This window comes from Dioszegia hungarica (assembly GCF_025882075.1).
Source record: "Dioszegia hungarica strain PDD-24b-2 chromosome Unknown MKK02contig_8, whole genome shotgun sequence".
Lineage (NCBI taxonomy): Eukaryota > Fungi > Basidiomycota > Tremellomycetes > Tremellales > Bulleribasidiaceae > Dioszegia > Dioszegia hungarica.
The window spans coordinates 3,802,304-3,814,277 of NW_026515770.1; the positions used below are offsets into that span (position 1 = coordinate 3,802,304).

The window sequence follows — 11,974 nt, forward strand, 5'->3', positions numbered from 1 at the left end:
ACGCGATGGAGTCGCTCGTGGACGTCACCACGACAGCCTTCGAGGCCATCCTGGGGGTCTGCGTCGTTTTCGGCGCTGGATACGCTTACAATTCGAAGTTGGACAGCGGATCAGGCAAGGTTAGTCATCATGGACTATCCGCTTTCGCATGCTCAACCCAATGCCGCTGACCACTGTAGACACTCCGAGGGATCTCGAGAAGAATCTTGCTTCCAGCACTCATGTTTGTGACTTTTGCTGCTTCAGGGAATCTGACATGGAGAAGGATACTGCAGTGTGAGCGGAGTTCCGCTAATCCGCAAGAACGTGCTAAATCTGCAGTATGGCCGACCGTAGTTATCGCACTGGCTGCTCATGTGCCCTCTATCGCCTTCGGACTGATATGTAGCCGTCTTGGCTCAGCTCCGACATGGCTCACTGAGTCACTGATATTCAATAAGTAAGTCGACCCGAAAGAGGTTAATCTGTGTCCCGCTGATCATTGATAGCGTGTCTACGTATCCTCTTCTGGCGGTACAGCTGCTCAGCTTCCTATCCAGCTCGGAGACCACACTCGGACACCTACGGTGGAGAAGTATGGACACGGTACCTCACGTACTCCAGAGAGCGAACGAGTATATCCTCGTCAACCTCGTCGTGACGGAGCTGGCAAGGTAAGCTTCGCTCTTCTGTCATTGGGCGGAGCTGACGCGGCCGCGCAGATCGGTGATACGTATCTTCCTGCCGAGGCTTCAAGCCGCAGCCCGAGCGCCCATTCGGATCGACGAAAGGCAGGACGACGACTCGGACGATGATGCCAGCTCCGACATCGAAGATCCGACGGAACGTACACCTCTGGTACCTTCTTCGACAGCTAGCGAGAGAGCCACAGCTCAGTCTTCGCTGACCTACCTGTCTCCCGTCCTGATCGCCTCGGCACTGGGCCTGCTCATCTGCCTCATCAACCCCATACAGCACGCCATCATCGGCCACAACGTTCGAGAAGGCGACTTTACCGGTTCATGGCGGAGCATCGGTTTCGGCCTGTCGGTTCTTGGAGCAAGTTTTGCGGTCGTCGACTTGCTCGCTGACGGTATGAATGCTCGAGCCGGAGAGAAAAAGGCGTAAGTGAGAAGTCAATGGGACTGAAGCGCTATAGCTGACACTGTCAGGGACGAAGAGAAGGTCCCCCCTACACTCGGCACCACCCTCGTCATCGTCTTCTGGCGCTTCATCGCGGTTCCCGCCATCGTACTTGGTATCGTGTACGGCTTCAGGAAGATCCCATCTACGACAGCGTACCTCCAAGACCCGGTCTTCGTGAGTTGATGCCGCCTTCCCGTGCTGATGTGCAGTCGTTCGTCCTCGTTCTTGTCAGCATCTCGCCTCCATCCCTCCCCCCCGCGCTGGACCCATACCGCTCTGCCGTCCACATTGCATCCTTCTACACCTCTCTTATCGCCGCCTTGCCCCTCGCTATCGGCCTCATGGTCTCCGGCCGCGGCGTGTCCCGTTCGGTCGACTTCGATCTCGCCGAGGCCCTGAAGCGGGCTGGTGGCGGCGGACTGGCCGGTGCACTGGCCATGATCCTACAGGTCCTCACTTTGATGCCGCTGAGGACGATCATGAACTACCAATATCGATACGGTGGAACAATCAAGGAGTCTGTCCGGAATCTGTACCACGATGGCGGATGGAAGCGATACTATGCGGGTCTCGGCGCTGCTCTGTAAGTATTCCTACCAATTCCCGCTGACATCAGGTTCCAAGGCCCACTCGCTCGGTTCGGCGACACTGCAGCCAACGCTGGCATCCTTGCACTTCTCGCTTCCTTCACTTGGCCGGTCCTCATCAAGACCCTCGCTGCCTCGCTCGCGTCCGCCACGTTCCGCATGACCCTTACGCCTATCGACACCCTGAAGACGACTCAGCAGACACGGGGTGGTCGGGCCGGACTCAAGCTGCTTCGAGACAGGATCAAGGAGAATGGCGTGCAGTGCCTTTGGTGGGGCGCTTTGGCTACCGCTGCTGCCACGTTCGTGGGCCACTGTCAGTTCCCTCAGATATACAGCGGACAAGCTGACAAACCAGACCCCTGGTTCGGGACGTACAATTGGCTCTCGTCCACCTTACCTCAACCCAACAACATCTTCCAGAAACTCGCTCGACAGGCATTTATCGGTTTTGCGGCCAGTGTCGCGTCCGACACGATCAGCAATTCGCTCCGGGTAGTCAAGACGTACCGTCAGGTGCACGAGAAGGACGTTGGATACTGTGAGTGACTGTGTCCTATTTGACAGCAGCGCGAGAGTTGCGCTGACGACTCTAGTCACTGCGGCCAGGGAGATTATCGCGTCCGAGGGCTTGTTGGCGCTGTTCGGACGCGGACTGCCCGTTCGGCTCGCCACCAACGGTCTGCAGGGTATCTTGTTCAGTATCTTGTGGAGGCTGTTCACCGATATGTGAGTGATCTTCTGTGATGTCAATGGCGGAGACGTTGCGCTGACGGCTCCTAGTATTGCCGGCAAGCAGCCTTGATACTCGCGTCCTCATACTGGAGGGAGTGTTGATCTTTTCATCGGCCCAAGGATGCGTCTATAGGATGGCGCCTCGGCGCCTTGCCTCTTCAGGGCATGATGTATATCTTTGTTCTGAGATCTACACGAACCAGTTGCCGGGCCTTGCAGATGACAACGCCCGCTTAGACTGCCACCTCAGCGAGCAACGGCCGCACCGGCCAACCCCAACTTGAAACAAGCGCACGGACTAAACTAGCGCCTGCTGGTTCAGCTGAGCTTAAGGAGCGCGTTCCTCAAAGATTCAATCATACTGTACATCATCTGTGACCTCTCTCTGCCTGACCTGCAGTATGATGACCTCTGGTCCCGTAGCGTCCTCCGCAGATCTCTTTCGCCGACTATCATGGCAGTCTACTGTCCCCCTTGAGGTCCGGCTCGCCGAGCATGAGCCGGGCGCGGGATCCGGTGCGGACCGATACTACGTTCGTTCCCCCTTTGAACCCCTCCCACACCGCTCAATGGCTGACCAAAACAGATGTACCCGCCTAGACACGCATATCTGCCGCTCCTCATCCCCGAGATCAGAGAGAATCTGGTCGAGATCGCCCTAGATGACCAACAGCTGGCAGAGACAAATGAAGCGGAATGGTGGTTCGAGGAAGACCCGGGTGATGCAGTCGGGTTTGCCCCTCAGGGCGCTTGCAGATGGTATGCTTCCTCACAGACTTGTGCTGATAATAGGCACTGGCCACTCGACCTCATACACCTTCATTCTATCATCACTCATCCAGCTCCAGGGGCATCATCCAACGGCCCCGGCCCTTCCGCGCCCGGACCCTCTAAACCTACCTTTCAGCCCCTGCGGCTGCTTCTGCACCTCTCGAATCCCCCAGCTGATAAGCTCATGCTGCCAAATACGGTCGAGAGCTGTAAAGCCAACTACATGAATCAGCTGCGCGAGGCGGACTTTGTCAGGTGGCGGAATACAAGCAGGGTGACGAACATGCGGAGACCGGATTTGGACGCGGGATGGGATGGGATTGTTCACGGTAAGCTAACGGCTCTCTTTCCATACGTGCGCCTCAGCTGACTGTCTAGATGACTATGATATGTATATGCGCATGGCGTCGCGCTTGATCCCCTTACCGCACTCGGTACCGGCACCGACGAATCCGTCCACCCGGCCAGCGATCACCGATCCAAATGGCAAGCAGCCTGAATCATCCTATGCTGTGAGAGCGTTACCGATCAAGGTGTACCTCCCAGATGGAGCGCCGGTCGTACAGGAGGTAGTACCGCCTCTCGGAGCAGACGGTATGTTCACTACTTCCTGCTTCACCCGGTTCCGCTAAGTCTGGCGAGCGTACCTTGGACGATTGAGCAACACTCCAGCTCTCGATGGGACCACGCTTTGGTCTAAGAAGGTCAAGCTGACATTTAGGCCAACCCACTACTGTCTTGTCTGTACTACAGCAACATCTTCCCCTCCTCTTTCCATCCTCGAGCAAAATCCCTTATCCCATGGCACTGCCCATCGCCCAAGGCGTCGAATTACCACCAGAGGCGGAGCTTGCATGGCTGTCGTCGAGTGTATGCGGAGCAGATGGGTGGTTGAGGATAGGGATCAGGCTTATAGCGGAGAATTAGGGGTCAGGGGTATATGTTGGTCCGGGTATGGGTTGTGGTGGGAAGAATCAGCGGTTGTATATAGTAGTTTTGGAAGGCGAGAGGGTGTAGATCTGTAATGCAAGAACTAGGTGGTGCTGACAACACTGTCCACCCTTGTCCACCATGGGAGCTGCCCATAAAGCTTTGCGCATGTCGGGTGACGATGTCAACAGGACCGACGCGTCGACGCGTCTCCCTACGCGTTTCCGACTTTGACCTTGTACGTACATCTTTCCTGTTCCTCCACCATCCCTACACTCATCTGGTACAGGATGGCAGACCTAGACAACCTGTTCAACTCGCCCCCGCGGCCACCGCCCCGCCGCTCTATCCCACCAGATTCACCTCCAACACCCGTAGCTGGCCCTTCCCGCTCCTCCCCCTCCGCCAACCCCCTCTTCCTCTCCCCCGGTTCCGCTACCGACACGCCTCGCCGCCCCACCGCCGCCCAGCGCGCAAGTTTTCCCGTTGTTGACCTCAACGACGCGCCCGCGGACGTTGACGCGGATGACCCAATCAACTTCGACTGGGACTTTGACTATACGCGCGCTGCCGCTCGTCCTGCCGCGACCTCACGAGGGCTGGGAACGACGCAACGGGATCGCGACGTGGACATCGCACGTCCAAATGGAGACTTTGAAGATGCGCTGGATCCGTTCGCGGCTGTCCGGAATGGGGACGAGGATGGGGAAGGGGCGCCAAAGAAGCGGAGGGTCATGGCGAAGGTGGACGCGGACAGGTTGACGGGAGATGATGGGATCTTGAAGTTGATGAAGGCGGCCAAGAAGTTCAAGGTCAAAGGGAAGGGCAGAGAGGTGAGCTATGACTCGAGTGTGATTAGGAGCATAAGCTGACTGAGCAGGCGGAAGATCTGAAGGATCTGCTCAACGTGTATCAGATGTGGGCGCACGGCATGTTCCCCAAGGGAGACTTTATGGGCACGATGCAGCGCGTCGAGGTGGTCTGTAGGACGCGTCGAATGGAGGTGAGCTTGTACCCCTGAGGCCCTTCCTCTCTGCAGGAGCTGACGATGTAGTCCGCGATGAAAGGGTACCGGGATGCATTCTATCCTCGTCCTCGTACACCGACCCCTCCACCCCGCCAGTCCCTCTCACCTCCCGCAGACGACCCACCACGAGCACGGACCAAGTCGCCTACACACTCGCGCGAGCCTTCTCCCGACGCCACAGCCATGTTTGGCACGAAGGAGCCACTCTTCTCCGACGGTGGCGACGCAGACATGGACGAGGAGGACGGGCCGGACCTGGACGAGCTGAGGGCGATGGAGGAGATGGAGGCGGCTATGGCGAGCGGGGATGGGGATGCGCAAGCAGGCCCGGCGGAATCTAGTAGAGGGGGAGGCGCCAAGGCTGCAGCTCCACCCGAAGAAGAGGACGAGTGGGAGGGACTGTACGATTGATTGGCAAATGAGCTATATACATCTTGAGTACTCTGATCTATCAACGCTGCTATACTACATTCTAGTACTTGTAGCCCGCCTCCATCTCCTTGAGAAGACCATAACCCTCTGGCTTCCACCCCAGCCACTGCTGCGTAAGAGCACTACTAGTCTTGTTACTCATGTCCATCAACGGGCCCACGAACCCATACCGCCCCATCGCCTCCTCCTTGCTCAAGCTCTTGACCTCCACCCCCAACTTTGCGCCAACCGCCTCCGCAATCGCCTTGACCGCCACCCCTTCCTCCCCGACCGCATGGTACACCTCGCCCTTCTCCCCCTTCTCCAGCGCCAGATGGAACACCGCCGCCGCGTCGTCAACATGTGCAGAAGGCCACACCTGCTTCCCATCGCCGATGTACCCCGCCTCCTTGTGTTCCTTCGCCGCCGCGATCTGGGCCGAGATGAAGGGGTGCTCCCGGTCGGGACCGTGCACAACAGGGGGCAGGCGGACGGTCGTCGCGCGGACCCCCTTATCGGCGTAGCTCCGGGTCAGGTCCTCCGATTTCCACCGCGGGAACGCCTCGATAGGGATCTTGCCGCACTGCTCCGTCTCGCCAGCGGTCATGAGGGTACCGTTGGCGCAGACGAACGGCTTGCCGGTGCTGCCGAGGGCGTCGCACATGGCCGCGATGGCGGCGCGGTCCTCATCGCAAACTCGGACATAGTCTGCGATGCCGTCGTGGTCAAAGGCAAGGTGGATGACGCCGTCAGCCTCGCCGGCGGCATGGGCGAGGACGGCAAGGTCGAGGTGGGAGCCGAGGATGGGAGTGGCACCGAGAGATTTAGCTTTGGTCGCGGACGCGTCGGAGCGCGCGAGGCAGGTGACGGAATGACCGGAGGCGACGAGACGAGGGATTAGAGATGAGCCGATGAGACCAGTACCGCCAGTGACGAAGACTTTCATTCTGGAGTGAGGAGTACGCGAAAGGATGGGTAGGGCTGGTGGGTAATTCGTCGTTGGCGGGGTATCAGTAGTGAGAATGTCAGCGGGCTATATATAGGAGTCCAGCTTGGGCCTGATGCCTGTGATATGGTTTGACCTCCACCTCCACCTCCACCTTTACTATCGATACCTCCACCAGCGAGGACAATGCACCAGCACCCATGCGCTCCACCCCAAAGGACCCCCTCGCCTCGCCCGAGGTATGCCCGAGGCTCGGGCACTCCGCTCCGCGTCCGAGAGCGAAGCCCGACAGGCATCAGGACTTCGTGTTTTTGTCCATTTACTGCCTTCCGAAGCGTGACCGAATCAAAATGAAGCTTATGAAGGACTACCAAACACAGGGCGCCCCAGCGATCGTGACGGGATATGCGGGCCCAACGGCGAGCTCATCGTCCGAACTTGAAGACACGTTGCGGATCACAGAACGCGAAGAAATGTCAGCTCACCGGTACAGATTCATATATCATGGCTCGAAGGTCTCGAGTGAGCTTTGATGAGGGTCTCACATCCCTTCGACATGTCCACAGCTAACAGAGTATTTGGGACGCGGCCGTCGGAGGCTCGAGGCAGCTCGAGGGTAAACTTTTCGTCTGTTTCGAGCTCGGAACCTCGACTCTTCCATTCCCACGTCCATGAGGTTTCCATTCCCACGTCCATGAGGTCGTATAGTCTGATGGCGAGCTTCGGATCTGACTGATTGAGAGGTAAGATGCCCGGTGCTGCACTGCGAGTCCGAGCTTCTCCTATCTTGACGTTGACGACGATCGGGTACTTTAGAACCTTCTAGGTTTGGCTGATGAGGAATGTGGAGGTGCTGATCAATCCGCAACTCCTCTTTTCTCGGCAACCGCGTCATCGTGCTCAGTCACCGAGTTTTCAGACATCTCAAAGCCTTCGTATAAATAGCAAGCAGACAGACCCAACTCTCACTTCATACTTACCACTCTTCGTGTCCGTTCCTACCAGAGAAACCACTCGCAAACACACATAATGTCGTCCGAAGCACTCTTCAGCCCCCTTTCCATCGGCCCTATCGAGCTCAAGCACCGTATCGTGCTTGCGCCTCTCACCCGTATCCGGGCCGAGATTGACTCGCTCACCCCCAATGACATGATGGGAGAGTACTACGAGCAGCGAGCGTCCGACGGTGGATTGGTCATCATGGAGGTGAGCTTATACTTTCTGTGCTGTAGACCCTAACTAACTTTAGGCCACCTATCCATCTGCCAAGGCAGGAGGGATGGTCGGTACCCCCGGTCTCTTCACCGAGGAGCACGTTGCCGGATGGAAGCGCATCAACGAGCGTATCCACGCCAAGGGCGGAAAGACTATTGTTCAGCTCTGGGCGCTTGGCCGGACACAGGATGGACAGAGCGGCATCCCCGTCGTCTCGGCTAGCGCTATCCCTATGGCGGAGGGCGGGCCTGTACCACACGCCTTGACGAAAGAGGAGATTGACGAGTACGTCGCGGACTATGCCAACTCGGCCAAGATGGCGATGGACGCTGGGTTTGACGGTATTGAGGTGCACGGTGCTCGTGAGCCTCTCAATCTAATCCGCCCTGTTCTGGCTGACATGGTAGACGGGTACCTTGTGAACCAATTCTTCTCCACCGCCAGCAACCAGCGGACGGACGACTACGGTGGATCCATCGAAAACCGGGCACGATTCGGTCTCGAGATCCTCGAAGCCTGCGCCAAGGCCATCGGCGCCGGTCGCGTCGGTATCCGTCTCTCCCCATACGCCGGTGCGCAGGGTGTCAAGACGGACGAGGCTCCTCAGGAGTACGTCCGGATCTCTCAGCTCATCCACGAGCGGATCCCCGACCTCGGCTACGTCCACTTTGTCGAGCCTCGCGCGGACCCCGCCAAGCTCGCCAACTGGAACACCTACTCGGCGGAGCACGACGTCTCGGAATCGCTCCAGAAGTACCGGGATATCTTCCAGGGCAGCAAGACTCAGTTCTTGAGTGCCGGTGGATACACTCCCGAGCTGGCGAAGGAGTATGTCAAGGAGCACGGCGGCGCGGTTGTATTCGGACGATGGTTTATTTCTAGTGAGTTTCCATTGTGCTTCGTCAATGGGGCTATGCTGATTCCAGACCCCGATCTTCCTGAGCGGATCAAGAACGGGTTCCCTCTCGACCCATATGACAGGTGAGTAATGCTGCTTGGCTATCGCTGATCTCAGACCCACTTTCTACACCCGAGGACCAGAGGGCTATACCACATATGAAACATACTCTCAGCCTCCTACCCGCCCAACCAGCAAACACTAGATAGCGACGAGTAGATCGGTAGAAATGATGCCGGTATCCAAATATTGATTTAATGCAGTAATAGTGGTCCTCCATTTGCTCTCTGGCAGATCTTTCTGCCTGCCCTTCTCTTTCACCTTCCCCCTTCTGTACCTCTGCGTTCTCCAGCTTCCATCAAGTAAATATCTACCGAGCCATAAGCCCCATCCGCCACGCCCATGCCTCCACTTTTCTTCCCTCCTCCCGCAGGGGGTCTGGTACCCCTAAAGGTACGCGGTCATTAAACGATACGAGGGAGCGGGGTGAGGATAAAGCTACATTGGTCTACAATGAGAGCATACAATGACGATGCCCGACCTACTTCACAGCGGCATAGTGGCCCACACCTCTAGACCCACACAATCGAAATACGTCGCCTTGTCCGAATGTAGTGGTTCCGCACTGCAGAGCACCTCATTGTCAAACGTCGGACAGGTCGCGGACGAGCATTTCGAGAACGTCGAGTCAAAGATCAAGCCATACGTTCCAGATCTGACGGTCAGCCGAGCCCTTCTTGATGGAAAGACTCACCCTCCGCCAAAGGAGACAAAAGCACCCTCGCACAGCGAGAAATACTGATTCTTCCCTGTCCATCTGAAAACCGCCGGTGGGCTGCCAGGCGGGCCTGTGTTGGGTATTCTGAAGAGGAAGCTGGGATATCAGCTAGATATCCCCGCAGAATGAGGGATGGGGATCTCACGATTCGCCCGAACCGTAGTATGCCCCTTCGCGCCTAACAATGTTTTCGTTTATGAATGCGCCAAACCTCCGGCCATCTCCATCGAGCATGATGAGGACACAGCCGTAACCTTGAGCTTTTGAAGACGCGTTGTCGGCGTGGCGGTATAGTGATGAGAGGGAGGCGCCGTGTTGGTCTAATGAGACTGAGAGATCAGCTGAATGCGATAGACCAGGTGCAAGATTGATGGATGCACAGATCAGAGACCAAGTTTTGGAGAGTCGTTGTCGGGCGGGAAGGTGGCGTTGAAGCTGCTCATCAGCTCTGACCATTGACGGAGGGTGAACGACTCACTGATATCGCGGTAGGCTCGTCTAGTACCGGTATTGTTCCCACCCGCCTGCCCTGCAGGTACAATGAAGGAGGCAGATCTTCGCTCCGATGGGTGATCTTTGGCCCTGGGGTATGTATGAAGCCCGGCGCGCCGGATGGTGGAAGGTGGATATGTGGATGCTCGGGCGGGGCGAAGGGATTGTCATGCGTGACAAGTGACGGCCAGTCGTCAAAGTCCCCGACCGAAGGTTCATCCGCGTACCGGTCGACTGAGCGGCGCCACTTGTTAGCCGCTGCCTTCGCCGAGATAGGCGACGAGAGCATGCTCGCCAGCCTCGACGGTCCCGCTTCCGTACTGTAGGACGCGGGCGCCGTACGCATATCGTGCTTCTTGCCGGAGAAGAAGTCGCGGGAGTGGGGAATGTGAGGAGGGGAGCTCGGTCCGGGAATGAGGTGAGGCTGTGATGAGCGCCGAGGGGAACGTGTGGGGTGAATGTAGTCCTCTGACATCTCGTCCGGGCGAGGCGGCAGGTGTATGACCGCAGGCTGACCCGACGAGATGTCGTCCAGATCTATAAGCGAGTTGGGATCATTCCGTGGTTGCACGACCCGGTGGGGCGTCATAGAGGTCTTGGAGAATTCTGTCCACTCATCGTCGTCGAATGATCCGAGGAGGTCTCCCGTCTGTAGTATTGGCTCGCGTTGCCGCCGAAAATGGGTAGGGGATTGCCGCGTGGAGGAGCTGGAGGGGGCGGCAGAGACGAATCCGCCGAAATCAGAGGTCCGGCGTTGATGCTGCATGATGGGGGCGCAAGAGTGGATGCGGAATTCTGAGAGCATCAGCGACAGCCCCTGGATCTCCTCTCTCGGATGCGGGAGCTCACTAGGTAAGCTGGTGTTGTCTTTCCACTTCAAGACAAGGTATAATACTGATATTGTATGCATGTCTCTCTGTCGTCAGCGAGGTGACCGTCGACGCCGCCAGGCACCACCTTTACGGCAACCCCCTCTCCACTTCACTCACGCCCAAGTCAAAATCTTCTGTAACCTCTACATGTACATGATCAGCCTAGCTTGATGGCCCCCTCGAGGTCCAAGGCGCGCAAGACACGCAAAGCTCCCCTCGTAAGCTCTATTGCGGCAGCTCCGCCGTCTATATCCCGCGCGACGGCCCAAGCTCGCATATCCGACTTTCACACCTCGCTCAAACGGAAGCGAGCGGGGCCGAATGGCTCGGCCGAGGGAGGATCAGACGGAGATGCTGGGTCTAGCAGGCTAAAAGGTGCACCGGAGATTGATCATGAGGCGCTGGACGCATATCAGAAGCTCAGTCGGGCGGGGCAGGGGAAGCAACGCGGTGGGGATAGCTCAAAGGTTCTTGTTCCGTGGTTGCAGGAGCTCAGGGCTGCTACGGCGACCAAGGCCAAGATCAGGTATGCCATCAGCTCGTCGATCATCGCCTCCTCCGGGACGGGAAAGCTGATCACAAAGAATGCTCGAGATAGGGGCGGTCCAGCATGACAATTACGCCAACCAGGCCAGCTGGATCGACAACACACCTATCGACCTACACTCCCAGCACCCCGATATCCTAGAGCAGGACTTCTTCGTCCGGCTAATACCCACTACCGAGGAGCAGCGCTTTGATATAATCAGCTGCAGCCTCGTACTAAACTTTGTCGAGACTCCCGCAAGAAGGGGTACGGTCTTTCCCCTCACCCATTTCAAGCACTGTGAGCGGACGCTGACGATCAGGCGAGATGCTCCGTCTCATGCATCAGCACCTCCACCCTCGACCCACATCACTCCTCTTCCTCGTCCTCCCCCTCCCATGCGTCGAGAACTCCCGCTACTTGACCCGCTCGGCGCTTGTCGAGATCATGGCGGATATCGGGTTCGAATTGCTCAAAGAACGGTTCAAGCCGTCCGGGAAGGTCGGGTACTGGTTATGGGCCTGGAGGCGGCCCAGGGAGGGTGTAGATAGAAGGTGGAGAAAGAAGGTGATTATCAACGAAGGGAAGAAGAGGAACAATTTCGCTGTCACCCTCGAGGACGAGTAGGAGGGATCTAGAATTTGTATGTATACAAGATGGT

At 57.5% G+C, this 11,974-nt stretch overlaps 7 protein-coding genes across 7 annotated transcripts; 5 read left to right on the forward strand and 2 right to left on the reverse strand.

Annotated features, from left to right (window-relative positions):
- Positions 1-5: 5 nt before the first annotated feature.
- MKK02DRAFT_37165 (mitochondrial carrier domain-containing protein) lies at positions 6-2,445 on the forward strand (the record flags this gene model as incomplete). Its single annotated transcript, XM_053089575.1, has 9 exons — positions 6-119; positions 180-439; positions 540-653; positions 702-1,103; positions 1,152-1,299; positions 1,335-1,708; positions 1,742-2,028; positions 2,071-2,253; positions 2,309-2,445. The coding sequence occupies 9 exons, from the start codon at positions 6-8 to the stop codon at positions 2,443-2,445; spliced, it is 2,019 nt and encodes a 672-aa protein (XP_052946260.1).
- Positions 2,446-2,848: 403 nt separating this feature from the next.
- Positions 2,849-4,145, forward strand: MKK02DRAFT_37166 (autophagy protein Apg5-domain-containing protein; the record flags this gene model as incomplete). The annotated part of the gene is made up of 5 exons (XM_053089576.1): positions 2,849-2,980; positions 3,034-3,206; positions 3,240-3,547; positions 3,597-3,812; positions 3,940-4,145. The coding sequence occupies 5 exons, from the start codon at positions 2,849-2,851 to the stop codon at positions 4,143-4,145; spliced, it is 1,035 nt and encodes a 344-aa protein (XP_052946261.1).
- Positions 4,146-4,438: 293 nt separating this feature from the next.
- MKK02DRAFT_45190 (replication fork protection component Swi3-domain-containing protein) lies at positions 4,439-5,586 on the forward strand (the record flags this gene model as incomplete). The annotated part of the gene is made up of 3 exons (XM_053093279.1): positions 4,439-4,981; positions 5,029-5,151; positions 5,203-5,586. The coding sequence occupies 3 exons, from the start codon at positions 4,439-4,441 to the stop codon at positions 5,584-5,586; spliced, it is 1,050 nt and encodes a 349-aa protein (XP_052946262.1).
- Positions 5,587-5,647: 61 nt separating this feature from the next.
- Positions 5,648-6,532, reverse strand: MKK02DRAFT_25957 (NAD-dependent epimerase/dehydratase; the record flags this gene model as incomplete). Its single annotated transcript, XM_053087123.1, has 1 exon — positions 5,648-6,532. One exon carries the CDS (start codon positions 6,530-6,532, stop codon positions 5,648-5,650), a length of 885 nt encoding a protein of 294 aa, XP_052946263.1.
- A 1,029-nt stretch (positions 6,533-7,561) lies between these two features.
- Positions 7,562-8,850, forward strand: MKK02DRAFT_37167 (uncharacterized protein; the record flags this gene model as incomplete). Its single annotated transcript, XM_053089577.1, has 5 exons — positions 7,562-7,738; positions 7,782-8,109; positions 8,155-8,628; positions 8,674-8,728; positions 8,763-8,850. 5 exons carry the CDS (start codon positions 7,562-7,564, stop codon positions 8,848-8,850), a joined length of 1,122 nt encoding a protein of 373 aa, XP_052946264.1.
- A 341-nt stretch (positions 8,851-9,191) lies between these two features.
- MKK02DRAFT_45193 (TLD-domain-containing protein) lies at positions 9,192-10,681 on the reverse strand (the record flags this gene model as incomplete). Its single annotated transcript, XM_053093280.1, has 5 exons — positions 9,192-9,360; positions 9,400-9,519; positions 9,569-9,752; positions 9,804-9,858; positions 9,902-10,681. The coding sequence occupies 5 exons, from the start codon at positions 10,679-10,681 to the stop codon at positions 9,192-9,194; spliced, it is 1,308 nt and encodes a 435-aa protein (XP_052946265.1).
- Positions 10,682-10,957: 276 nt separating this feature from the next.
- MKK02DRAFT_25233 (nucleolus protein) lies at positions 10,958-11,940 on the forward strand (the record flags this gene model as incomplete). The annotated part of the gene is made up of 3 exons (XM_053087004.1): positions 10,958-11,313; positions 11,372-11,585; positions 11,641-11,940. 3 exons carry the CDS (start codon positions 10,958-10,960, stop codon positions 11,938-11,940), a joined length of 870 nt encoding a protein of 289 aa, XP_052946266.1.
- Between the last annotated feature and the right edge of the window lie 34 nt (positions 11,941-11,974).